The sequence below is a fragment of the Corvus kubaryi genome, unplaced genomic scaffold (assembly GCF_017639235.1).
Source record: "Corvus kubaryi isolate FWS band 111438036 unplaced genomic scaffold, C.kubaryi_AGA036_p1.0 split1-37296, whole genome shotgun sequence".
Classification (NCBI taxonomy): Eukaryota; Metazoa; Chordata; class Aves; order Passeriformes; family Corvidae; genus Corvus; species Corvus kubaryi.
The window spans coordinates 11,107,330-11,134,914 of record NW_024582075.1 but is presented as its reverse complement, the minus strand read 5'-3'; the positions used below and the strand labels follow the sequence as shown (position 1 = coordinate 11,134,914).

The 27,585-nt window shown below is 43.0% G+C and overlaps 3 protein-coding genes across 14 annotated transcripts in view; 2 read left to right on the top strand and 1 right to left on the bottom strand.

The window, feature by feature from the left end:
- DENND4C (DENN domain containing 4C) overlaps nt 1–4,753 on the top strand; it is a 74,011-nt gene extending 69,258 nt beyond the window's left edge. For all 5 annotated transcript variants that reach the window (XM_042012660.1, XM_042012663.1, XM_042012662.1 and 2 more), the window contains one exon: nt 26–4,753. In XM_042012660.1, the coding sequence (XP_041868594.1) occupies nt 26–162 (137 nt within the window). In that variant the 3' untranslated portion in view covers nt 163–4,753. The remainder of the gene's footprint in view (nt 1–25) is intronic.
- A 5,149-nt stretch (nt 4,754–9,902) lies between these two features.
- Nucleotides 9,903–14,734, bottom strand: RPS6 (ribosomal protein S6). Its single transcript, XM_042053990.1, has 6 exons — nt 14,622–14,734; nt 13,733–13,864; nt 12,639–12,849; nt 12,126–12,272; nt 10,843–11,000; nt 9,903–10,071 (listed from the first exon to the last, which is right to left on the bottom strand). The coding sequence occupies exons 1-6, from the start codon at nt 14,625–14,627 to the stop codon at nt 9,976–9,978; spliced, it is 750 nt and encodes a 249-aa protein (XP_041909924.1). The 5' UTR covers nt 14,628–14,734; the 3' UTR covers nt 9,903–9,975.
- Nucleotides 14,735–14,836: 102 nt separating this feature from the next.
- ACER2 (alkaline ceramidase 2) overlaps nt 14,837–27,585 on the top strand; it is a 46,232-nt gene continuing 33,483 nt past the window's right edge. For 5 of the 8 annotated variants that reach the window (XR_006020662.1, XR_006020661.1, XM_042053986.1 and 2 more), the window contains exons 1-3: nt 14,837–15,349; nt 22,357–22,471; nt 23,350–23,491. Coding sequence is in view for 6 of the 8 variants with exons in the window: in XM_042053986.1 (XP_041909920.1) it covers nt 15,092–15,349; nt 22,357–22,471; nt 23,350–23,491 (515 nt within the window). In the remaining 2 variants the exon portion in view is untranslated. Of the gene's footprint in view, nt 15,350–15,870; nt 16,062–19,929; nt 20,031–22,356; nt 22,472–23,349; nt 23,492–27,585 lie in introns of those variants that run through there. The other 3 variants (XM_042053989.1, XM_042053987.1, XM_042053988.1) reach the window with 3 other exon arrangements.

Below are 27,585 nucleotides of genomic sequence, written 5' to 3'. Positions count from 1 at the left end.
CTCAACTGTGCTTTTTCTATTTCAGAGGTCTTTGATAGTGAATACAGACTTGCACTTAAAAAACTACCAGAGGAAGTTCTTGAAAAGATGCAGAAAATAGATGCTCCACCAAGCAGCAGGGTTGAGTGTTGCAGGAAGTGCTTTGGAGCACCTTTAATATAAAAACAAGAAAGACGCACACTAAACTTTTGAGAGACAAAAGCAGAGGTGAACAAACCAGGAGCATGGTGATATATACACTTTTGAATCCCAAAAGGTGTTAATTGAGCAATTTGTCAAACCAGTTTCATTGAGCTGCAACATATATTCTTCTCTTTTATCTCATAGGCACATTGTAAAGTATGTCAAAATGTTTTAAAATTATGAGTATGTTTCAGTGGTTGGTCTGCTTTCCCCCCATATATATTTTTTAATTTCCTCAAATTTTTCCTCCACAATATCAAGTTGTTCAAAAAGGTGATGACTAAACAGCAGTCTATAATTGGTGACTTTCTTAAGGGCCACCAATATTTGTGTATTTTAATGAAGTACTTTTCCAGTACTCAGATTCTTCATTGCTTCTTTAAAATCACCTTTACCTAGAGGGGGATCCTTTTATTAGTGTGTGGTGTGGTTGTATGAATGCAAATATTTCAAACCTTGGATTGGAAGCTGCAATGCAGTTGCTTTCGTCAGATCACAGTACCTAAAATTGGTACCCTTCTCCTTACTCTTGTCCCAATCAGTATTCAGAATTACCTTTGCTGACCTTTTCACAATGTGTGTCTATTGCTGTGAGAAAACAGAAACTTACACTCAACTTTCCTGTGTTCTCTATCTGATAAACTATAAGATCCTGTAAACGTACTGGCTGCTTCCTCCAAAGAAGGATAAGCTTCTACACAAAGCAGCTCAGAGGTGGATGGCTTTCTAAAAATTAGGTAGGAAGCTCAAATGGTATTAGAATACATACAAGGATTGTCAACAGATACTGCCTGAAAAAAAATTATGCTTTATACTATTTGCATGTGTGCTTAAGAAGTGTCTTCCTTGAATTCTTTATCACCCTCTCCCTTGGTTTCATACTAGCCTGTGGGTTAATTGTTTTGCACTGATAGTCCAGATTCAATATTTCAGTTAAAATGTATTTATAAATGTGGTCTTCAAGGTGTATATTAGCAGAAATGGAGTGCTTATGTGTATGATCTGAAAAGATGTATCCATCTTTTGGATTGCGTCTAGTAGATAAGACTCTTCCTCACCTCACATATTTAATTGACTACAGTAGTCATAGTCTTGGCAAGGAGAGCCTGGATACTGGTCAACAGTTTAAAAGTTTCTGTTACTTGAAAAATATTATAAGATTTATTCCAGGCTGAAAGCTAGTGGTGTGGCTTTTACAATGGAATAATTTGTAGAGAAAAAAAGGTATCTGTAGCATGTAAAAGGAGCATAGATTAAAATATTAATTGCATCTGGGTATGAATGTGTTTGCTTGATACTACTTTTAAAAACTTTCATTCTTCAAAATTATGAGGGATGAAGATCTGTCTGGAACAATTTTTACATTAAACAATAAAACAGATTTTTTTTATCAGGTGGAAACAAGGGAGTGGCACTATTTGTGACAAAATATATTTGCATCATAGACTGATGCCTTATATTTTGTCTAAAAGTGCTGATCCTAAGTTAATATGGGGATATTATCTAGACAGATTCTCTCCTGATAGAACTATTGTGCTTTCTCAACAACTAAAAGTGAGAAAGCACAAACTTTTTTTTTATTATTCTTTATTCTTTGGGTTTATGCATAGTTGCTTGCTGATACCTGACCTACATCACAATTAAAAAACAGTCCTTGATTCTTCATCTTTTCCCCTCTTCTCCAGTTACACAATTGGCACGATTCTGTCCTTCTAAAGTTAAAGTCTATCTAAAGCATTGATCCAAACAACTTATTATTTCTACAAATCAAAGTCAGCAATTTTTTCCATGTAACTCTATACATTCTTTTCCAACAGACAGCTACACAAAGACCATATTTGAGTGTTAAATGGACAAACCATGTGATTATGTGATGCAACTTGCAAGGAATCAAGTTTTAGTTATCCTTAAATTCTCCCAGCTCATTAAATTGCAAGGAAAATCTGTCTAGTGAGTGCTGTTTTAGATATGTGAAATCCAAACAGTTTTAAAACATAGTAAAATAATATTATTATGAACTAGTTTCCATAAACACATAATCTTCCTTTCCAAACAACTTTCTCGTATGTTGCTGAAAATACAGATTAATCAGGTAGTGGTGTTGTAAAGAAGGCAAAGCAGATTGTGTCACAATTCTAGTGTTTAATGTTAAACCTTTCCCAGGTATATACACTAGACAAATAAAACCCAACAAAACTAAAGCCAGAGGAGGAAAGGACGGCTGCAGAATTGAACTTGCTTTGATTTACTCTTGCATATTGGCATTTTTGTACACTACAAATTAACTGCTGTTCCTGGTGTAGGCACCTGGATTTCAGAGTGGTAGAGGTCCTGCATGTAGCTGCTTGAAATCTTTTATCTGCATGTTGGAATTGATTCTTTAATATAGAATAAAAAAAGGAAGACTTTATCCTTTTTATAGAAAGTTTTTAATGCTTAGGTTTTAGTAGCTAACTAATCAGTTGGTTCTTGAATGTAATCCATAACTCAGATGAAAAGGGAGATCTCTGAAAACAATTCGTTTTTATCTCAGAAGATCCTTTTTTATGGGGAAAAAAGCGTAAGAGTTTAACAAAATCTGGCCAAAAATAAGCAGGGAAAATTTTCAAAAGTTTGTTATGAGTACATTGCAACCACTTTTGTTCTTCTGAAAATTAGGCACTAAAGGCACATTTCTGCAATTTAGTTGACAGGATGAACTTCTTGGGCTATATGGGGATGACTTAGTTACCTACAAATGCTTCTGACTTGTTTGACGCCCAACTCCTAGGAATCCAAATTTATCTGAATCCATAATAGATTACTGATCTGGGCAAAGTGTTGTGAAGGAGGTATGTGGATAAAGCTTGATTTTGGTTCTGTTGCTCTGTCAGTATAAACAGAAGAAGTAGCATTTTGCTCACTTGTGAAACTCTTGCCTCCACATACTCTTTCTAGTATTTCAACAGCCAGTGTTCAGAAGGAGATGGTTCTTCTGTGTATATTTTGTAATTCCCGTGTACAACCTGAAGGAAACATTTGCAGATCAGCATTAACTTCAAAACATGCAATGTGTGCACAAAGTGAGGGCGTAAAGCAACCTGATAACAGATGTAGATGCAAACAATGGATTTCAGGAATGCCCAACTTAGAAAGTTTGTATTGGAAGAACAATTATCAAAGAGAAGCTTCCTTGAATTGTTTCTAAGATACTGTCTTGCACCTTTCACCCAGCTATGAATCGGTTACATATACAGCTTGAGTGCTCATATGAAAATAGCTGGGTTTTTTGTGGAATTAAACCAACAAATGAGGTCTTAAATGTTTAAAAACAGGATTCTTAAGTTACAAAGCTTTTCTTTATGAATTATATTCTGGCACACCACCAAAATCTGACAACTTTGAAAACCCTTTAGGCCTAGGAGACTGATGTGGCTACAGTGTTGGCACAGTAATTGGTACCAGATTTTACATGTTACTAGAAGCATCTGTATGTTACTTACAATCATATCCTGTCTTCACATTTTATATAACTCAAGTTTAGACAATACAGTGGTAATAGAAAGTATTTTATTTAGTATATGTGTTTCAAAGTAAATTAATTTTGCAAGTAACTTAGTTTGTTCCTGGTGGAATTTCACATTGGTTAAGCTCAAGCTACATTGCACTTGTGAATGAGTAATATTATTCTATTTTAACTGTGAATTAATGGCTTTTTGTATTGCTGCAGCTAAAAGAATATACCTTTCATTGAGTTTACTGCTTTCCTTGAATAACTGCAACATAGGGGATATTTTCAAAATGTATATTAAATTAGATCATAGAAATTATATTTTTAAAACAAATTGTTAAAATGTAAGGAACTGAAGAATCCACTCAGTAGGTTTCTCTTTTTAAAATTCTTAATTCAACCATTATTTTAATGCAGATAATTTCTATTTCATTAATGGTAAGCAGGTAATTTTATTCAGATAATTGTACATTTAAACAAAAGGGTTCTTTTTTTCTTTCAGCTAATAAAAATCTTAAAATGCATTCTGTATATCAGCTTTTCACTATGGATCTTTTTAAAAATGAACACCCTTGTAACTTTTAAGTGTTGAAACGGAATGGTTGAATTGGACTCTAGTTCTGTACTCTCCTGTGCTGTATATTGTGATGCATACATGAGAGAATCGGATGGCGTTTTTATTTGTTCTTTCAGTCTGCATCAACCAATGGTGCAAATAAAAGGGATTGTTTGCTGTTGTTTAGAAGCACATTAAACTCCTGTTAGGAGCTTAAAATAAACTGTATTGTAAGGAGGATGAAATTATGTGGTATGAATAAATTATGACTCTATTAAGTGAGCTGGGAAGCTTAATGCAATAAGATTTGCACTGGTTTAGAGACTGTTTTGAACTGTTGAAAAATGGCATCCATTTACTGTGCTTTGATTAACAATTGTTTCTCTGTAATATTTTGTACATTTGACAAAAATTTGAGTTTAAAAGGACACTCTATATTCTGAATTCTGTATAGATATTCTAGACTAAGAAACAATTTTTAACGTTGTTCCCAAAATAAAATATATATGCATCCTGTGTAAAAATGTCCATTGTTCAGCTTTTTTCGCCACTGGAATTTACATGACTGACAGAATTTAATCTTAAGTGCAAATTCAGCCTATAGTTGGGCAAAAGACTTTTGACTGCCTTTTTGGGTAATTATTTCACAGTATCTTGGTGGCTTCTGAATGTTGGGAAAGAGCAGAGGCAGGGCGAGAGGGAAGTAAAAGATGGGATTCACTTGTGGAGATGTGGCTTCTAGACAGGATGGTTCTGTGGCACCTTCAGCAAGCCTGGACATCAGCAGAGGTAAGAACAGCTGAGAAACAGGCCGATTGGGACAGAATCCATGAAGCTCTTGTTTATGGGAAAGGCACAGCCCCAGGCTTCCTGAGGGCAGCTGGTGCTCTCTGCAGCATAGTTGTGGCTTTATTTGGGAGAACACCTTCCAGAAGTTCTGGTTTCTCAAAGGTTTCATAATGGGGACACAGAATGATGCTTTCACTTGGTGCATCCTAACTTGCAAAAATACTGCTGGACCTCTTGTCTCATAACATACTTGCAGGTTTACATGTAGTTTCCAGGGGGTTTTTTGAGTTGGTTTTTTGTTGTTGTTTGGTTGGGGTTTTTGGGGTTCTTTTGGTTTTTTTTAATGGGGCAGGGATAGGAGTGAGGGTTAGATGAAATTTAAGTAGTAGAAATTGCCAGTGCCTCAGGCCTTCACCTTCACAACTGAGTATCTTTCAAACCCCCTCGTGTGCGGCAGTCAGTTCATTAATCTGACAGTAACAATAATATCAGACCCTAAAGACCTTTCTCACTGGTGAGAATGATGTGCCTAGCACAGATTGGTATATTGTGGAGAAGATTCATAATAAACCTGTATTTCCAGACCTATTTTTAGATAGGGAGCTGAGGAACAATTAGTGTTTTGGACTTGAATGTCTTGTAAGCATCACACTGACTTTCTTGTTTTCCTCTGACTGCTTTTGTCACTGCTGTCTTTCAATAATGCTGCTTGCTAAGAATGTTACCCTGTCTTTGCATTTCCTACCCTTCATGTGGCCTGTTGAGGGAGGAGACAGAAAGAGGGAGAATGCTGTGCAAGAGCAAAAACTTCCATTTGAGGAACCACCAAAGAAGCATGAACATGGTATTTGGGTTTGAAGTTATAGAGAGGAGGAAACTGCCACTTCCTGTACCAGAATCTCATAGGAAATTTGAGGGACTGTGATGGTAAAGAAAATAGCAGAAGGTGCTTGCTTAATGAAGCTCTGATCCTTCATGTGTTCAGAGCAACCTTGAGGGGTAGTTCCCTACTAATTAGTGGTAGTTACCCCCCATCGCTGTAGACACAAACTTTTACTATCTAGAAAAAAAAGTAAAGGAAGGGCCAACTGACTTACCAAGCTGGAGAACTGATGGGGTCCACAAGCAATCTGAAAGGTCCTGCCTCCATGTAGGAGTAATCATATGTGCCAGTGCAGGGTGAAGAGCAGCTAAGCAGGAAAGACATCATGTTCCCAGTGGGGCCCAACCTGACCCTGAGAGAGCAGAGTGCCCTCACAGCAATGCAAACCAACAGTATCTGGAGGTGAGCTAGGCTGTGCATTGCCAACACGTGGATGGTGATCTTTATCTCCATGCTGGTGAGACATGTCTGGGTCCTATGTCCAAGTCTCAGCCAACTAGGACAAGAGACACTTCAACATCCTCAAATGACTTCAGCTAAGGGCCACAATGGTGACGAAGGGCTTGGAGCACCTGTCACACAAGTGGAAGGCTAAAAAAGCTGGCACAGTTCAGGCTGGAGAAAGCTTAGGGGCATGTGTCTTTATACCTGATGGGGTAGGTGGGAAGTAGAGAAGACAGAGACAGACTTAGCTCAGTGGTGCCAAAAGAGGCAATGGGCAAAAACTTAAAATACTGAAGTGGATTTTCCTGTAGTTCAACTGTGAGGTTGTTGAAACACTGGCACATGTTGCCTGGGAGTTTGTGAAATCTGTCCTTTAAAAAATGTTCAGACTTGACCAGTCACTGCCCTGCTTCAGCAGGTGTTTGCATTAGTTTTCTAGGGTTGCCTGGAGGAGACTCAGTGGTTCTATGGAGATGAGTGGCAGACAAAAACTGCTGGGAGTAACAGAGGCTCACTTCACCTAGCTATGAGAGTAGTTCAGAGGGATGTTCTGACGTTTTTGTTTAGGTTTCCTCAACATGCTTTCATTTGGCATTTTTTCCTCATTTGTTTTCTGTGCCACACTATATAAATTCAGACCTGCCAGTTAAAAGTGATTATGTCAATGCTATGTGTATTCTGTTTCCTTTGGCTGTGAAGAGATGAATTGCAACCTGCCATGTTCTGACCAGGGTCTGTTACTTGCCTTGAAGCTTAAGGTGTCTCTGAGTTTGCAGCCAAGCCTCAGACTTGCAGAAAAACTGTCCTTAAAGAGTAGAAACCCTGCTGAAACATTCAAGGAAAAGCTGCTGTTCCCAGATAGCACTTGGCATTGTGTTTAGTATCACAGGTTTTGAACTGCTGTTAAGGTGTTAAGGGACTTCTGCAGCTGCTGGCTTTGTGGTTTTATTGCAGTTCCTACTGCAGTAAAACTGGAAGTGCACAGGGGCAGAGAGAACCTGCTCCTACTTCATTAGTCTCTTTCAAGTTGGGGATTTGAGTCATCCATGACCTAAAGCCATGGTGAAAGCAGGTGACTGGGAAAACACTATGAATTTATTAGACAAATCGTGCCAGGCTAAATTGGTAACTGCTACAGAAAAATAGCATGTCAAGAGAGAGTATTGCTTAGCTGGACCTTGGCAAAGCAGATGCTATCTCCCACAGCCTCCTCCTAGACAAATGTCAAATACAGACTGGATGGGCAGTCTGTGAGATGGGCAGGAATCATCTCACAGGTGATCGGTGTGTTTTACTGAGGCTGGCAGCCTGTCACAAGTGGGGCTCCCTGGGCCCCATGTTGTAACATCTCCATGAATGATCTGGATGATGGGATCAAAAGCACCCTCCCCACATTTGCTGTGTCACTGAACTGGGTGTTGAGGTGGACACATTGCCAGGGAGAGCCACCTTTCAGAGACACGAACAGGCTGGACCAGATGATCTTTCAAGGTCCCTTCAAGCTAGGACTGTTCTTTGAGTCTGCCAAGTCATGATATGCCTGATTTGCACTTGAAAGCCTAAGACTGCAGAAGGAAGCAGCAGATGAGCCACAAAGGCAGCTCCAGGAAGCAAGTGAGGGAAGAGTGCAGAAAGGATTTTTTAAACACTGGTCATTTCTTCATTAGGTCATGTATTTCCTGGCTCTGACAAGGCCACACATCCTCAAAGCTTGACAAAAATAACCAGCACCCCACTGAATTTTTTCACACACTGGGGTATGAGTTGCACTGCTTCAGAGGAAGACTTACTAGCAGCCTATACAGCAGGAATAAGCCATACAGAATGGCCTACACGACTTAGTAGTGGTGTAGAATGTTCAGAACCTTCCTGTTCTTGTCCAGGACAACCACCTCAGTGCTTGGTCACCCTGACCAGAGTAAGAACTGTGTACATTTTACTAGGATAAAGAGGCTAGACAGTGTTATTTCCCTTCTGCAGATTGTACAATTCTCAGCATTGTGAATTTATTGAGTGCTACTCGCATACTTACCTACATTTTCTCCATATTAATTTTTGCAGAGACTAATGTGGATTAAAAAGGGGTCTTTTTTTTATTTAGTGAAGCTCAGGTTTAACAGGGCCTATGGATCTTCACTATTAAACTGTAGGCAATGACCATGGCCTCCATAAAAAAAAATACACTGTAAAATGGTACCCTCTTAGAATTTTATTGGACTAGCCAGCATTATTTAATTCATGCGTAACCACCATTACTAACCCTCTAAACCTTTTCTGATTAGTTAGTTTATTTGTCATTCAAAACCAGCCTCAGTTAAGCTGTGAAAGATAGAGCTCGGGTAACTGCTTTGGCCAAGTCTCTTGGTCCAAGGTTCCACTGCACGCAAGTGCTTCATGGCAAATTCTGTCCTTGTCAGATGGGTATCCCATCATCCTAATACAAACCTAAGTTTAAGGACAGCAGGTTTGATCCTTCTGTCCCCATAATATATTCCCAGCAGGTCTTGTCTTCTGCAACTTTTTTTTTCAGTCCCAGTTTTTCATCTGATGCATTATAAAATGCCTTCTAGCTAGGTGGGGCCCCAAACTTAGAAGAGTCTTGCCACACAAGGAAGAATAAAAACCTTCCCAACTTCTAAGGTTGTGATGAAGCTTAATGTACTAGAAATAGAAGCACCTATCTCAACAAAAATAAAGTGGATCCCAATTACTATTTTAAGAACTAAGACAATTTATTTAGCTCCAGACCATTCTAACATCCAACACATCTATTTTTAACTTGGAGGTGAATTCCCGTTACCCTTACCCAGTACAGACTGAATACATTAAGGCAGATCTGTAATTTTTAATCCTCAATTCAAATTTTCTAGTCAAATCCTTTAAAAGCTGCCTTATTCGTGGCCCAGTACCAATTTCAAGAGCAGAACACTGCAATACCTACAGAATCACAAGTATCTCACATTTGCAGTAACCCATACGGATCATAAAGAGCAACACCAGGGCTCCTCACAGGACTACCTGCCACTAAAACGTTTGACTAAGTATCATCCAGACATTCCCTGAACTCTGGCAGACTTGGGTCTGCAGTCACTTCCCTGTGGAGTCTGTTCCAATGAGTGTCTGAACTGCACTTAATTCTGCCAAGAATCAGCTGAAGGTTAAGTTTTACCAATGTTATACTCAGTATCGAAAGTGCGTGACACAATCTTCTCATATGTAAACACTATCCTGTACTTTGGATTTAAAAAAACCCCATCAAAATACCCACAAATTAACCACTCAACACTACTAAGTGGGTTACATTCTGCCCACTGCACTGCAGAACCATTGCAGAGAATTTTGATGCTGCAGGTAAACCCTGCTTGTAGCAACATCCACACACATGCACAAGTTCATAATAAAATGGAACTTCTCAATAAAGACACAGTACTACAAGTTCTCAAAATAGAACTGCATCAAGATGAAGGTTTGTGGCTCCAGTTTGGTCTACATGATGCACCTAGTCTGAAACTGTTTAAGAGACTGGCAGTAACAACATGAACTACAAAGTCTCATACTGGAAGTTCACCACAAAAGGAGTTTATTGGTAATTAAATGTACAATGTCTTTTTAGTATCATGTACAACATCTTTACTTCTGACTTGATTCAGACTTGGATGTAGAAGCTCTCAAAGAAGAAAGCCGGCGTCTCTTGGCAATCTGCTCCTGGCGTTTCTCCTTGGCTTCCTGAAAGGCATGGAGTATGGAGATGTTACATATCATCATCATATCATCAAACAGAACCAACTAGAGAAAATGCAACTTGAAGGAATAGATTCTGTAAGTCAAAAAAGCAAAATTATTTCCCTTCTTCAGAAGAATTCTGCAAGTATCCAAACCAACAGACCTGTGTCTTTGCCTGGTATGCACCCAAAACTTTAGTTAAGGAAGTGATGTGGAGTTCACAACACAACAAAGGTGCATCTCTCTCAGTTTTTATCTGGAAGTAATGAAACTCAGGAGGCACTGTGCCAAATATTCCAACTGTACCTGCTTACAGTACTGCTTCAGCAGTCACTGCAGTTTTAGGAGCAAGGGCAAACACATGCAAACAAATACCTTCTTGCCAACTTATCCTTTATCAAGATCAACTGCTGAATCCTATTTCTCTGCACAATCACTCAAATGCTTGGGCATCTTGAGTTAAAACAGAATTGATTTGAACTAAAATTGCTACAGCAAAAAATATCCTCAGAGGCTGTAACTGTTAGTTTCCTTGGAAAAAAGCTGTCAAATTAGTGGGCCTGGTTAATTTCTTTTGCTCTAGGACTGGCAGAAACAGATAGAAATATTTAAAAAACCTCAACTGACCAGCTATGTTTATACTCACATTTAGGTGCTTATATTCAAAATGACCTAGTACAGAGCAGCTGTAAGCGTACAGTCCTGTTAACCAAATCCCTTGATTCTGGGAGATGAGCTATTTGCCATACAGCTGAGTTGAAACAGCAAACGTACCTTCATCCTCTTGGCCAACAGCTTCGCGTACTCTGCGGCTTCCTCCTTGTTCTTCTGAGTGCGCTGCTTCTTCAGGGCAATACGCCTGCGCTTATGCTGCAGCACTCGAGGAGTCACCAGTCTCTGGATCTTGGGAGCCTTCGTTCTGGGTTTCTTACCTAAAAATCACTACGTATCAGCAGAAGTGGCAGAGTACCTTCTGAAGAAGCCACAGGCCTCATCTAGCAAACTCCAGAGTGTTTCATTTACTATTAGCATTATTTAGTGTACCACATATTACAGCAACTACAGAGAGTTCAACATCCTTATAGATTTTGCAGGAAAAATGATCAATTATCACCAGATACAGCATTAACAATACATGGTCTTAATGCTCATGATTTGTTATTAGAAATTAAGTGTAAATTTCTGGCATCTTAACAGGCCTGTCTCTTGTAACTCCCCCTAGACCTAAATTTTCAGTAAGGGTATTCATTATCTACCTTCCAGAATGAGCCATTGTTTCCAGCATTAAAAAGCCATCTACAATTTTACTTAGGTTTGACATTGTTTATCCCAAAAAACAGATCTACAGCCCACTATGAGCAAACAAAACACACTACCACACACACCTGTAAAATGAAATTTTAGTAAGCAATCCTGACAGACTTTAGCAGTCACACAGAACAGCCTGATGTCCAGCAGGATCATACTCTTTAATGGACAAAACCATTCCCCCTATGATGTGTTTTTCTCCCCAACAAACTTCCACAGTACCAAAGTCTTATCATATTATTCTAAAAATCCACCTTTTTTTCCCCAGATCAAAAGCAAAAAAACCCCCAAAATTACACCTTACACTGCAGGAAACTGGTATTAAGCCAAGCAGTACCCTTCCAATACAAGCTCATTTCAGACTGCCATAAGCAAGGGGGAAAAATCTTAGCATCTTCTCTCTACACTGCCTTTTCCCCCATACCATAAAAAAGTTTTAACAACATTCCACCTTGTATTTAACCCTGCAGCAACTACTTTTGGGTTATTCTTAGAAACTAGTAAAAATTACTCCAGATTTTATCAAACATTTAAGAACAAACTGTGACAAAACAGGGCAGAGAGGGGCGAAGGAAACGAGGCAACGAAGAAACTTTATTTTTTTCTACAAGTTACAGCTGACAAAGCTTAAAATAAAGTGAGTGTCAGCTCCTGGATGTACTATTAATCGTGGTGTATTCCCTGCAGTAGGATGAACACCTTGGCAGTAATTACAAGAACCTGAAGAGCTATACTATTGGAGTTCTTACCCTCTTTGTTCAGAGGCTTCCTCACAACGTACTGACGAACATCGTCCTCCTTGGAGAGGTTGAACAGCTTCCGGATCCTGCTGGCCCTCTTGGGACCAAGACGACGGGGCACAGTTGTGTCAGTCAGCCCAGGAATGTCCTTTTCACCTTTGGGAATGCAAGTTTAAACATGCCATTTACTACATCTACTGAGCACCAGCTTCAGCAGCCAAACATTGAGTTTAAAATACCTAAGAATTCAAGGTAAGGCTATGTAATCTTTGGTATTCACGTGTCAGTAGCACCACCCCAGCTACCCTTGGCTGCTTTAACATGATCAGATTGCTGGCAGCAACAAGAAGTGTTTTAGTGATCAGTTCTAGCAGTACAAGACTGCTGTGCTCAGAGGGACCGTTAAGACACATTCTGAAACTGGGACTGCCATTTCCATTCCATGCAACTTACCAACCACTGCAAGCAGGCTCCTTCCAGGTGCCTACTTCTACCTATTGCTTGTTTCATCCAGACTCTTACCCTTCTTCACTATGACTAAGTTCAGGACACTCAAGTTTGCATCAACAATGCAGCCGCGCACAGACTTGCGCTTTCTCTCGCCGGTTCTTCTGGGGCGATAGCAGGAGTGGCCCTTGCTGAGGAGAAGGCGGACACGTCCGTGAGTCAGGACACCCTGCTTCATGGGGAAGCCTTGCTTGTCGTTGCCACCGCTTATCCGAACGACATATCCCTAGGAAAGGAGAAATGTTTCTGAGTTACTTGTGTCGTTATTACCTCAAAAAGCAGCAGATACCACAACACACTGCTCGGAACAACAGAGCACTGTGTCCACGATTCTGGAAGAGTCTCTGTTATGGCTAGCGCGAACAACTTTAACCAACACCTTTGGAACAATCTGGCCATTTATTTAAGAAACGTGAAAAATACCTCTGTATACCATAATTTACATTTAGTGTGATTCACATCCCTTTGAATTTTTATTGGGAAGTAACACAGTGCAAAATCTTGCACCATTATTGACTAGTTTTTCTGAAATTGTAAGCCTAATTAAGCCTGTTTACTTGACGAACTGGAAATGTGCACAGAACACAGGAGTGTCTAGAGTAGTACATAGGTAAAAAGGAAAAATACAGGTTTTATCATCTTCCCTGTGAAGATGGCAGCAGAAAAGATCATGTTCCTCAAATTCAGCTGCACTGTCCATATTAACACTAACTATTCCAAGCCCATCCACCATGCCAAACATACTTCTCCCCATGTATTAGCAGCAGTTTAAACACAACAAAGTCAATTTTGAACACACTGGAAGTTTTACACTGCAAATTTAACTTGGGCTGAATACCAAGAAACAGCACTGACATGAAGAGCAATAAGCCACTGCAAAAGGGAGCAAGAAACTAAGCAGAAGGCTTTAAAAACCAAAAATCTCCCATTCAGATAAAGTACCAAAACAGGCTAGCCTAATCAGTAAGTTCAGTACATACACAGCAAGAGAAACTTTCAATGTGACTGCCACCATGCAAGCATTACAGCATGAGAAGTGCATACTGGAGACATTTTGCATTTTACGCTCCTCAAATACAACTCTGACAACATTCTTCCGTACTTCCTACCTTCCACTCCTCACCAAGGGAATCAGCCAGCACCTCCGTGGCCATTCGCTTCTCATAAAACGTCCTTAGCTTACGCTCATCGTCCACTTCAATGAGCTTTTGGCAGCCAGTAGCCGGGAAAGAGATGTTGAGCTAGCGAAGAAAAATGCAAACAAGAAAACAGATCTCGTTGAAACTTCTCAGGAAACACTGTAACAAAAAATCAGTACTTACCTGATCGGTTGAGTTTAGCATTTCAAAGCTGAAATTCTCCAACTGCTTACACAAATGCTCACCAGCAAAGCCTGTCATTACACCACACTTGGGAGAGCCAAGGCACGGACGCCTATGTTCGGCAACACTAGGCTCTACAACTCGTTCAGTCGCACAGAAAACTGACTTTATCGCAGCCAGAGACCGATCACACTGCGACCAGCAAAAATCTGTATTATCCTCTTCCTGCAAACCCCTCACAGCACACGCCGCGTGAGAGAGACGCTCAAGTCACTGCAGAAACAGCACCTGCCGTGGGGGATCGCTTGTACTTCCTTGGGGCCGCCGCAGAGCGCAGCGCTGCACGGGCGCCTCCCGCCACTGCCTCAGAACAGCGCACACGGCGCCTCCCTGCCGGGCCCTACTGTCGGCTGCACAGGCCTCTCACTCGCAAAAACCTTCCCGAGCGGCCCACCCGGAAGCCCGGCGGTCCTCCACCCTACGGCAGCACAGTCCCGCCCGAGGGAGCGGGGCCCGCCAACAATCCACTCCCATCCGCCCCGCAGGTGCGCTCCAGCCCCGCCGCCAGGGACCATCGGCCACCAGTGGCGGCTCTGCGGGCAGCGCCGGGGCCATTTACGGCGGGGGAGCTCCAGCCCCCCACCCCCGAGCGCGGCTCAGCCCGGCACGGCCATACCTTCATCCTGCTCACGTCTCAGCGCCGCGGGAAAAGGCCGCACTTCCGCCCGCACTTCTTACATACACCCAGCAATTCTCGCGAGAGCAGCACCGCCCGCGCCCCGCGTGACCGGGGCTGCCCAATGGCGAGCGAGGCTTCCACGGGCGAGGGGCGTGGCCGGGAGGCGCGGGGGGTGTGGCCTCGCGGCGTGCCCGGGCCCGGCCCTCCCGCACGCCCGGGTTTCGGCACTTGTCTCCTGCCTGGGGCAGGCCCGGGTGTGGCTTTGGTTATCTGAGGTGCCGCTCGCCAGCGAGAAAGCGTTCCTTGGGAACGGGCCGTGGAACGGCACGCAGGGACTCACGGGTCGGGCGCGCCCACTCTGGGGCTGGGAGTAACGGCACGTGTAGGAAGAAGCGCCATCAATACGCGACACGCTGGCTTTCAGGGGAAGGCGCGTTGTTTGCGTGGTATGAGCGGCTCCCGCCGGGATGCGCTTCCCGGTTCCCTGCCTACGCACGGGCGCAGGGGTGTGCGGGGAGCGGCCGCTCCTCTCTGTCACACGGCTGGAGCTGACCCTATGTCCTGTGTCCAGTTCTGGCCTCTGCAGCACGAAAGAGACAAGGAGCTACTGTGGAAGGCCACAAGGAGTCTGGAGCATCTCTCTTACGAGGAGAGACTGCAGGAGCTGGGTCTGTTTAGTCTGGAGAAGACTGAGAGGGGATCTCATCAATAGAAGTATCTCAAAGGTGGGTGCCAAGAGGATGGCGCCAGACTAATTTCAGTGGTTCCCAGTGGCACAGCATAGAGTAATGGCCCTAAACTAAAACACGGGAAGTTTCACCTCTACATGAGGAAGAATTTCTTCACACTGAGGGTGGCAGAGCACTGGAACAGGCTGCCTGGGGAGGTTGCGGAGTCTCCCTTTCTGGAGACATTCAAAACCCACGTGGACGTGTTCCTATGTCACCTACTTTAGGTGACCCTGCCTTGGCAGGGGGTTGGACAGAATGATCTCCAGAGGTCCATTCCAAACCTAACAATTCAGTGATTCTGTGTGAGATACCTCTAAGCGTACAAGAGAGGCAGGCGTGCTGCCCACGCCTGTGGAGGACCTGGCTGCTCAAAGCCGCCGGGAACGGGGAACTGGCGGTCCCACCGCCCGGCTGCCCGGCGATGTTCGGGGCAGGCGCAGGAAGCCCAAGCGCTGCGGGCCCCCGAAACCTCTGCCCGTGGAGGGCCGGCCTGGGGCTGCCCCGCCTCTTGCGCGGGCCGCGGAGGGAGGGGCGGGGGCGCGGTCACCGCCCCGTAGCGCCCTAGGGCCGAGCCGGAGTGGTGGCTCGGGGGGCAGCGATGGGCGCGCTGCTGTGGTGGGACCCGCTGCGGGCCGGCAGCTCGGAGGTGGACTGGTGCGAGGACAACTACACCATCGTGCCCGCCATCGCCGAGTTCTACAACACGGTGCGTGGCGGCGGCGGTGCCCGGCGGCGCGGGAGCGGCGGCCGCCTCGGCACCGGGGGCGGTGGGCGGGCGTGCGGCGGCGGGCAGGTCCCGCTGCAGCCCGGGGGGCTCCTGCTGCCTGCCAGCTCCGTCTCCTGTGGGGCTTTCGTGGGATTGTAGCATGTCCTTCTATAGCTGGCAACTTCTTTTCCTTCTCCAGTCGCTGGCATGCCTAAAATTAGAGGATTTTTACCTAGTTTTTGAGGTATGAAATGGGGAGGTTTACTAGTCATATTGCTACCGGTAAGTAGTGTGCAGCAGGCCTTGTGCTCGTCTTTGTCGAGCCTTGTAGTGGCCAAACACCGAATTTTTGGTGCTAGATTGCCCTGGTGTGGTACCCATTTTCACAAACAGGTGTCAGTGCCTTGATGGGCGTGCAAGGCAGTGATGGGCCAAGATAAAAAAGTACCTTGGTGTCTGGAGGCAAAACTGGATTTCTCTTAAATATGTTTTGCTCCAAGGCAAAGTTTTCACGGACAGTTTGCCGTAATGTTGCAGCATGAAGTCAAGAGTGTATTTTTCAAAGAGGAAGAGATGTCTGTTTAAGAAAGTAACTGAAGAATGGAAGGAGAGGGAAGAGGAATAATGTAATTGTTGCTTCCTTCCAGTTAGTCATGGTTTACCCCTGAGTCTTGTCACACCTTTCTAATACCTTTCATCTGCTGAAGAGAACTTATAAAAAACACAGCCACAGCAGCAGAGCCAGACTGCACTGTACCACACATCTTGGAAAGGGAGCAATGCTCTTGACATCCTGTTGATGTAAAGAATGTCAGTGACAGATCCCCTAGAGTAAGATAATCCATCAGGCTTTCGGGTAGTTTGCCCTTCCATGAAAAACACGTGTCCAGGAGCAAACCTGCAAATGCTCAGTCTGTTTTCTGTTCTATAGGAGGTGGTGTGTGCACAAATGAGGAGCTGGAGCTTCTGCTTTGTCTGTTTTACACTTTAAAGTGGACAGGTTTTTTCTCCCAAATTCCAGCCTTGTCTGAACTGTCTTTCCCTTTCAAGCTGTGTTGACTGCCAACATAGAGTGGAAGAAAGAAGTAGATATCTGGCTTCCCCCACTGGAGTTTGTATCATGGGAGGTTCTGTACACATAGAACAAATAATTCCATGGTGCACTGTATACATTGCTAACTTGTTTTTTTTCTTGTACTTAGCTGCCAAAGTCCTAAAGATGGTGGCCGGTCTGTGACATTGGCGAATTTTGAGGGTGTGTAAGGGAAACTGTCAGCTTTTTTTGTATGTCTGATGTCACTGTGCAAGTACCAAAAACAAAGGGAGGAAAAGGTCAGGAAAAACAAGTTATTGAAGACAGCAAATGTGTTCTGTAGCCAGCTATGCAGGGGGATGGGTATGTGTGTGCTGGTTCTGTCTGGAGTAGAGTGAATTTTCCTCACAGGCACTGGTATGGGGTGATGTTTTGTTCTGGAAAGTGTTGATAACTCAGGCGTGTTTTCATTACTACTAAGCAGAGGTTACTCAGGCCTTTTCTGCTCCTCACCTCATCCAAGCAGCCAGTGGGGTGGGGGTACAAAAGGCTTTTGGAGGGAACACGGCTGGGACAGCTGATTCCAACTGACCCAATGGATTTCCCAGGCCATATGGCGTCATGATCAGCATGTAGAGCTGGAGGAAGGAGAAGGAAGCAGTTGAGACATTTAGGGTGGTGGCATCTGTCTTCCCAAGTCATTGTTACGTGTGATGGGGCCCTGCTTTCCTGGGCATGGAGAACATCTGCCTGTCCATGAGGAATGCTGAAATAATTCCTTGTTTCACTTTGCTTGTGTGAACAGCTATTTTTTTCCCTATTGAACTGTTCTTATCGCAACCCTCACAAGTTTTCTCACACTTACCCTTCTGATTTTTTCCCACATCCGGCTGTGAAGGGAGTGGGCAAGCAGCTGGGCAGTTGTGGGATTAAACCACAGCACTGTACTGAGGTGATTAGCAGTGGTATAGAAGCTTGCCGAAATGCTAGAAGCTGCACTTGTGTCCAGATGAATAACTGAGGCTTCAGACAGGTGGACAGACACAGAAAAATGTTTGCCCCAAAGCCTGCTGTGTTGTGGCAGCTGTGTACAAATCAGTGAGGTGTTCACTGAAAGGGGAGGAAAAAAAGAGGCCATGTTGAGGGTAGTCATGTTTAGGCTCTCTTCAGTAATACCATGTCATTGTTAGGGTTTGATTTCTGTGTTAGCAACTTCTGAAAATTAAAACAGTTAATTGCAGTGGATTGATGGGGATGTTCACAGGACAGTTAAGAAGTTTTTGCCCGACTCCAAAAAGTATCTTAGGTGGCATCTAAATTTTAATCCTTTTAGGGGGTGTTCATTCTGACTGACTCAAACTCCCTTGAAGTTCCAGGAAGTACTCTTCAGCAGACCTGAATCTGGCATCTGGGTCATTAAGCTTTAGATTAAAACCTTGCTAATCCGCATTTTAAACTGTCATGGCTGAGGTCAGAGTTGTGGTTGAGGTCTCACGCAATATTCATGTAAGCACAAAACTGGAGCAGCTTATATGAAATGTATTTTTAAAAAAATTATTTATTTGTTCTGGTGGGACTTAAACCAAAGCAATCACCAGGATTAAATCGGTAGGAGAAATCTGTTCAGAGGTTTTATATAAATTGATCAGACTAATTTTTTTAAACATACACAGGCTAGACTTAACATGATTTTTGTCTAACTAAAGTGATTCAGGTCTTACTCTTTTTCAGTAAATAGGCCACAAAACATTCTGTAGCTCAAATTGAAGGAATAGTTATAAGTATCTTTTTTCTGTTTGTTTTTTTTTTTCCTTCTGAAATGAATGAAATAATGTGTTCTGATGCAAAAATGATATTGTTTATGTTTTAAATACCTGAAAACTGTTGGGGTTTTTTCCTGTTGGCTGGGAAAGTCAGTACTTATCAGTTCAGTATGTTGCATTTAGTTGTGCTTGTCATTTCCATTTAAGAAGGGTCTTATTTGCCAGGGTTTTATTCCTCTTCTTTTGTTCCCTAGTGGCATGGAAATCAAAGTTTTAAAAAGTTATGAGGTAGTCTTAAGAGTGTGAGAGAATGCTTGTACTCTCCCTACAGCATCTTTTTTTACCACAGAAGAGTTATAGTGTATGTAAATGACATGCTCAGGTACCAGGATATGGAGGATACACTCCCTCTGATGTTACAGGGACCTACTTTAGTTATTTGCTTTCTGCTCAGAAAGATGTTGTGCAGTAAGCTTCTCTGTGGTATTTGAATGCTGCTGCTCTCTGGGAGATGTAATAAATAGTGAAGAATACATGTGCTTTGGTAGGACTGCAGGAAACGTACTGTGTCAGGACAGTGGCCAGATGTGAGTGAAGTTGCATGATCATGATCTGAGCAAGCCCATTCTCTCTGTCTTATAGGCCTATGTCCTGAATTCCTATAATATAATTAATTAGTTGGAAATTAAAACTAAAGGTCCAGAATTGTATGAAGCCAAAAGAATGGACTGTTATTGAAGGACTACTTGCCTGTTTTCCAGAACTGTAACATTTAATTGTTGCCTTTAGCAGATGCCAAAGGAAATTTTCTGTACTACCAATGTAAATTTTTGCACTTATTGTAACTATAAAAGTATTTGAATTGTACATTACCAAATCATGGAGGCCAGTTGTGTATTAATATAAAAAATGTACATGCAACGTACTTTCTGAAGCCATACTTCAGTATTGAAATTTTCAGTACTGAAACTATTCCAGCTTCTGAGATGTTAGGAAATCCTCCTGATGGCCACTGCGAAGAGTACAAGTCATGCTCAGGCTCCAGTTTGCAAGGGGTTTCTTGCATTTGCAGGCAGGACCTTAGCATGAGTGGGAGTTCAGAGCACTACGGTAGCACAGAACTGCTCCCGTGTTGGCTAATCACTTGTATAACTCTACATTGCTACAGCTGTGGTAAGTAGATCTAGTGTGTCCTTTGTCATCTTGTTCCTAGGCAGAATAAGGACTTTCTAGCCAAATTTTTACAGACTGTGGTTGCCTGTTCTGATTTTCTTCATTGGTGTGTTGGGGTGACCTTATGATGTGTATCCCATATCACTGCCTATGCCCAGAAGTTAATTCCTGTGCCTTTCTATGCTTCTAAACTGAGCCTGAGAGGGGGAAGGAAAAAACTGAGCAAAACTTTTTCAAAGTAGTTTGCAGTTTGTTCAAGGTCACACACAGATAGCAATTTGTTTCCAGCTGTGGCAGGGGAGGGAGGAAGCACCCGGCTTGCTGTGCCCAGGACAGTTTTTTTCTTTTTTCGCCAGTGGTTCAGCTGCTTTGTTCTCCGGAGAGAGACTGAGAGTTGAATTTTTCCTTCCCTGGAATTTCGGATTTTCTCCCTTTTCTACTGGACTGCTTGATTGCTTTAGCATCAGAGCACATCAGGAGGACTTTCCACCGGGCACAGAGGGCCTGGCCCTGGGCCACGCCCCAGCTCCGAGGAGACCAAAGGAGGACTCTAACACTTTCCCAGGTTTTTCCTCCACAGCGAAAGATTTTATTATTTAGCATTATTTTCCTTTTCCCGTGTGTTTGTTAAATAAATAGTTTTATCTCCTTCACTTTCCTTCGAGGAAAATTTATTTTTTCCCGAACCTGGTGGGGGAGGGTGCCTTCTCTCAGAGGATATATTTCTAAATTTGGCCAAACCGGAACAATTGGTCAGTTTCAGCTGTAGAGATGGAAGAGTTTACTTCCAAACCAGTTGGTTTATAAGCACCTATTTTTGCCCCTTGACACTTCCCTTTGGCCTAACTGTGTCTAAAAGCCTAAGATGCGTAGAGCACTCCCAGGCCCCCAGAGGACTTGTTCGTATTCCGTCATCCCTGCTGTGTAGTCTTCCTACCTGCTTTGGAGTGACAGAAGTCTTCCTGTTCTGTGTATGTATAAGAACATCATGCACTGGGATCCTGGTCCATGACTGTATTCCCAACGTTGCTGACAGTCTCTGCTGCACGGAGACCGGTGCATTTTTTTGTGAACAGAAGTTGCTCAGGTGAACCTGTTTTGTTGAGTGTGTAGGTTGCTTTACAGGAGTTAAAACAACTTGATCTGCCTCTTAAAAATCTATTCTCAGGCTGTGTTGAGAGGTGGACAACAGTAGCTGAACGAAAAAATTTGTATGTTGTTCTTGAATTACTTCTCCACTAGATTTTCATTATTGTCGGTACAAGTTTGTAAATTTTTTTTAAGATATGATCTGTCCCAAAGGAATGTTCTTGGCCCAGAGTTGTTTTCTATATTAGCTTCAGAGGAGTGTTGCTGGGGGTGGTTTTTTCTTGTGCTTGGGCTAAGCAGACAAACATGAGAAAGCTGAGGCTGGAGATTTGTCCTTTGGCCCATTGTGAAGCAGCAATAGAGTCTTTTCATAACTGCTCAGTTACTGTGCCATGGCTGGCCCTCAGCACTGGCAGCTCCTGGGAGAATCAAGTGATCACTACTACAATGACAGTTCCTGCTAATTGCTAGTGAAGTGCTTTCAGTTTTTAGAGCATCATGCTTTAGGTTGGTAAGCAAGAAAAAACAGAAAACATGTCTTCATTCAAATCATACATATTAAATTTAAAAAAACCCTAGGAGTGGTCTGAATTATCAGCCTTTCCACCTTCCTGTAACTAGTTTTCAGTCGTATTCAGTTGTGTCCAGTGGAGAACTGAGGGAAAAGATTGAGTTGTAAAAGGACTTAAAGCTCCAGGCTCTCTTTACCCTGCACAAAAAGGGTTCTAACTCTTTTAGCCTAGTGTTGTATTTCAGACCTTCCAGACAATAGCTATTGCTCAATAAATTGACTTCCACAAAGCTTGTCTAGCTCTTCCTAGTGCCAGTACTTCTAGTGCTTTTTCCATGCTAGGCTTGATAGCCATTGAGAGGACAGGTCACTCACTGGTCCTCAGTACCTTGATCTTGTACACTTTCTGAATTACCACAGTCTTGAATATTTGTAGATTCCCAATAAAACTCCTTTGGGAATTGACTTGAATTGTGATTTAAAGATGACTAGTCACATTTTACATTGCCAAAAGTTTTTATGCTGTTACTAATTTAATGATGTTAAACAAAACAAGTTGATGCTTTTGCAAAAACAGCTCAGCATAGGCAGAAACAAGGGCTCATAATTTGTTGAGCTGGGGCTTCACTGAATGACAAAATGTTATTATGGATGTCTTCGAAAGCCTATGGATATTTAAGATTTGTTTATTTTTTGTCTTTGAGAGACTTTGTTTTTCTTTCCTAGATAAGCAACATCTTGTTTTTCATTTTACCGCCCATATGTATGTGCTTGTTCCGTCAATACGCAATCTGCTTCAACAGTGGAATATATTTAATATGGATTCTGCTAGTCATGGTTGGTAAGTTGGTTAGTCTGTGTTTGTCAACTCATGTGTGAACGGAGAGAGGACACTGGTTTTTCCTGCTTGCACTTGACTGTTTTTTAAAATAAAGCAATCCTGACCTCTACGGAAGCGTTTTCTTGTACATGCTTAAAGCCAAAGCAGCCGTAGTTTCTGGAGGTAAAATGACTTTTGCAAACTGAGGTTGGTGGGAAGTTCAGCTATAGTTCTGTTCCCTTCCAATCCTTCCTTGCATACTTTCTTTTTTTTTTGTGTTTGGGTTTACTCTACAGCAGTGCTGGCCCTCTTTCCTCTATTGTTGCTTAAATGAGAGCTGAAGTGCCAGTGCAACTGAAGAGAGGAATAGACTGTACTGAGAAGTACAGTCTGAGAAGGCCCAAAGATGTAGATGTGAGATTCTGAAGCTTGTTCATTCCTGGAGGTACTTCAAGGGGGTAATCAGAGCCCTCTGGGGCAGTGTGACACTTTCCACCTGTAAACCTTTATCATGGAGTAGTCATCAGGTGCTGTTTTTTATCTTTGTCTTACCCATTCCTGTGCTATTGAGAAAATTTGGAAGCAGCATTTGGCTTTTATTTCTTAGTTGGTTTTGCTTTATAATTTTTCACCTGATGTTTCTTCATGCACATCTTTTCTAGTAGTAGCTGACATTTTTAGCTGCTGCTTTTGTAATGTACTTTCATAACATACTTTTCTTCATGATGAATGAGGGTATGATGAGGTAGATTGCCTGTTAGTAAAGTTGGTGCTTTTTATAACCTTTTCTAGACCAAATGGTAGCTACCATCTCCTGTGAAGTTCTAAGCAGAAGCAGAGTGTTTCAGTCTGTTACGGTACTGCAGCTGTTCATACTGTCTCTTGATTCATTCTTCCAGGAATTGGATCTGTTTATTTTCATGCCACCCTCAGTTTCTTGGGCCAGATGCTGGATGAGCTGGCTATTCTCTGGGTTCTGATGTGTGCTCTTGCCATGTGGTTCCCTAGGAGATACCTGCCCAGAGTTTTTCGAAATGACAGGTAATCATACAATCATACATGTACACTTCCATGTTTCTTGAAACTTCTTGTGCTAAACCTGCACATAATGGCACCAAGTTATCAACCTTACCACTATCACTGCTATTTTTGTTACTGGAGTATTTTTTTACTCCATTCTCTTCCAGTTGCTTGTATCTCACTCAGCCCATTTTGTTCAGAATTCCTGAGTCTGCAGTTGCTGATGGTGGGGTTTGTGTCCTGTAACTTCAGGTGATTAGATGAGATGACTTTGGTCATTCGTCTTCAGGTGATTCATGAGATGACAGTTCCTCTGGAATTGTCTTTTCTTGTTGATTCTAGGGAGACTTTTACAATGAGTAGTTTATATAACTTACAGCTAATGTAGGAGAAGCCATCTTTCACTTTTGTATATCCTGAAGTGTATATATACAAGTGAGCCCGTGAAAGTCAGTTGAATGTTCATCTGAATTTTTAAGGCAGTGGTTAAGGATGGTGTTTAGGTATTGAAAGGCTAAGTGTTTCTTTAGAAATCTATTGTTGCAAAGGAATTTTTTTCTTTTTCTTGCACGTTTTAAAAAAAACCATTATAGCCAGTTTAAACCATTTGGTTGTGGTTTGCCCCACCATAAAACCATTGTGCATGTTGTTCTTTTATGCAGTAAAGAAGTTGACGTAATGGAGAGGCTTGAATTGCAGCATCAATGTTCTCTTTGAAGATTGCTGAGACTTCTGCCTTTTGCCCTCTTACACTGTTACTCTCTGCAGGATTTTTTTGAGTTTGTTTGATTGTTGGGGGTTTTGTTTGGTTGGTTTTTTCCTGACATCTGCCAGATTAGAAGTTGCTAATGCATGGAGAGAAGTTTGGTGCCTAGACTGACCATTCCTCAAAATAGCTTGCACTGGGTAGAATGTACCTTTAATTACTGTATACAGCCTCTGTGCATGGCTCAATTCTCTTCAACATCTTCATAAATGACTTGGACTTGGACACAGGACTTGAAGGAACACTAAGTAAATTTAACGACCACTCTAAATTAGGAAGAGCTGTTAAATCCCTTGAGGGCAGAGAGGCCTCCACAAATGAGAGCAATCACCAGCCAGGTGAAGGTCAGCAAGAGAAAGTGCTGGGTTCTGCACCTGGGATGGGGCAATCCTGAATGTATGGACAGACTGGGGAATAAGAGGCTGGAGACCAGTGCTATGGAAAGGGACCTGTGGGTCCCGGTCAATGGCAAGTTGAACATGAATCAGCAGTGCCCTGGCAGCCAGGAGGGCCAGCCCTGTCCTGGGGTGTTGCGGTGACCCAGCCCACTGCAGGGCTGGAGCAGCGTGATGCCAATCAATCCCAGCCCATCCCCTAGATCGAGTTTCCCGAAGAGGCAGACTCAGAGGGTGGGTCGAGGGGCGGCTCAGAAGCCTAAGCTGCACCCCCTGGGCAGTGCCCGGGTACAAGCCGCCTCCCCCGCTTTGGGAAAATTCTCGGTTACTTGGTTGTTCACTGGTTCTTTGTTATAACTCCCGCCTCTCGGTTTCCCCCAGTGGTTCTTGTTAAATTGTATCCTCCCCCTGGCTTGTAACTCAGCGGTTGTTTTCCCCTTTCACCGGGGTTTTCAAATTGCCTATAAAACTGAGGACAAGCCTCAGGGAAGGATCCCATCGCATTCCATCCCTTCCGAGCTTGTTCTGGTTGCGAAACTTCTAACAATAAACCTGTTAGGAGCCAGACCAGAACAGCCTCTCTCTTCCTCTGTCTCCGAGCTAATGTGAGTCGATACCATCGGCTCCTGCCATGTTCCCTCTGCAAAGAAGCCAGCTAGCTAGCTCAGCCAGCAGCACCTTTCCTGATGCCGAAGTCGCTTCTGCGACATACAGAAGTAACACAGCTGGACTTTCTCCGCCAGAGCTCGTGCTTCGAGCACAAGAACTGTGTTACTAGGGGGCATCAGGCACAGCATTGCCAGCCTGGCAAGGGAGGGGATTGTCCCGCTCTGCTCTGCACTGGGGGAGCCTCACCTCGAGTGCTGGGGCAGTTTTGGGCACTGGAATATGAGAAAGACATTAAGCTGTTAGAGAGTGTCCAAAGGTGGTTAATGAGGATGATGAAGGGCCTGGAGGGGAAGCCATATGAGAAGCAGCTGAGGTCACTTTGTTTGTTCAGTTTGGTGAAGAGGAGACTGAGGGGAGACCTCACTGTGGTCTTCAGCACCCTAATGAGGGGAAAAGAAGGGGCAGGAACCAGTCTCTTCTCTGTGGTGACCAGTGACAGGACCTGGGGGAATGGCCTGAAGCTGACTTGGGAAGGTTTAGGTTGGATGTCAGGAAAAGGTTTTTCACCCCAGAGGGTGGATGGGCACTGGAACAGCTTCCCAGGGCAGTGGTCACAGCACCAGCCTGACGAGTTCAAGAAGCATTTGGACGGTGCTCTCAGGCACATGGTGTGACTCTTGGGGATAGTGCTGTGCAGGGCCAGGAGCTGGAGGTGTTGATCCTGCTGAGTGTCTTCCAACGCCATGTGTTCTAAGATTTTATGTGGTTCAATGGCTTTGTTGCGTTGGTGTAAATTTAGTACTTCTGTGTATTACAGTATAGTGCTATTACAGAAAATCATCAACAAGCAAACAGGTTTTTACTGGTGTCTTTTGGTTTATGATGTGATGTTCAGTTCAAGTGAAGAATTCAAGAGTCCTAAATTTACGTGTAATTTTTGTAAACTCTGTAAATGAGCCTCCAGAAACCTAGAGGATACATTTCATCAACTACTGTCTTCTGATACTGCGGGGTATGTTCATAATATGGACCAAGATATTAAACTATTGGGTTTTAAAGGAATAACAACACTTTTGTGGTAGAACACTGTTTCTGTTGAACTTTGTGTTAAAACTGTAAATACTGAGATGAGAGGAAAGATCTTATTGTATCCTTCCACTTCTCACAGAATATATCAAGACAGTTACTTTTTTAGGAAGGTCTTTATTCCTTTCTGAAGTATACAGACATTCTGGGCAACAAACCCATCTTGGTTTTGTGAAAAATGGGAACGTACTCCTGGTTCTAAAGTGATTTCAGCTTTTATTATGTGGTCTAAAGCATAGGAGTCCGCAGGTAGAGCGCATGCTGATGGTCCGGGGAAGTAGAGCAGGAGGGCTCCTGGTCAGCGACGAGCGTGGATGCTGCAGAGCTGGTGCTCGATCTTCTTCTTCAGAGCAGGGATGTTCCCGTTGTTTAAGGTCGAGCGGCATGCCTCACTGACCTGGATGCCTCCTTTTTATACCGTTTTTTGTTACTTTGGATTGGTCTCTGTTTGGATCCTTCATTTGCATGAAGGTTAAGGCACTGATTGCTTCTTAAGGGTTTTGTCCAGGCTGGGTCATTGCTTGGGGGCGGTGCAGTTTACTTAGGTGTAACACAGTACCCTTTTTACAATATAATAACCAAACCTTTTAACAGTACATGCATTATTAACATGACAATTATTAACTATTTAACAGTATTACTAGTAACAGTATAAGTTTCTAACCTATTTTTGACAGTTTGAAGGCAAACCAGCGAGAGGAATTAACTCCACACAAATATGTTGTGAGAGATTTCAGGTCAGAATTAAAATTTAATAGAAAAAATTCACAATAAAGGCAATAGTACAGAAACACTGGCTTAAACTGACAGAGTCAGAATACGACCAGATACCCTGTTGGTCAGGGTGGTGGCAGCAGTCCCATTGGAGAGATGGATATGGTCTTGTTGAAGCAGTGATCCTGTAGAAAGGTCTGGTCCTTCTCTGGAGGTCCAGAGACTCCAGAATAGTGGTTATCGAGAGCTTTGTCATCTGGGAATCCAGTGGTGATATCGTGGTGTCACAAGCCCCACATTATATACAGGTAGGATTGTTTGGTTCCTCCTCCACAGCGGGGCATCTCACAGTGGGATGATGTAATTCCATCAGTCATTCTGGGGAGTCCTTGATGGCCCATTAGCCGAGATGGCCCCGCTTGAGGCTGATTTTGGCTCACTTTGGGCAGCTGTTGCAAAAGACCAACCATTACCAGCCCATCAGAAGGTGCTGTAGGTGGTGATAGAATACATACCTTACATTGTAAGCCAGGACAAAACTCTAA

What these genes read in the sequence shown, in the direction of transcription:
- RPS6 (XM_042053990.1), bottom strand. An exon ending in CTTAGTCATAGTGAAGAAGG is followed by an intron (nt 12,273 to 12,638) that starts GTAAGAGTCTGG and finishes GCATTCCCAAAG; the next exon opens with GTGAAAAGGACATTCCTGGG. An exon ending in TGTTGGCCAAGAGGATGAAG is followed by an intron (nt 10,072 to 10,842) that starts GTACGTTTGCTG and finishes CATGCCTTTCAG; the next exon opens with GAAGCCAAGGAGAAACGCCA.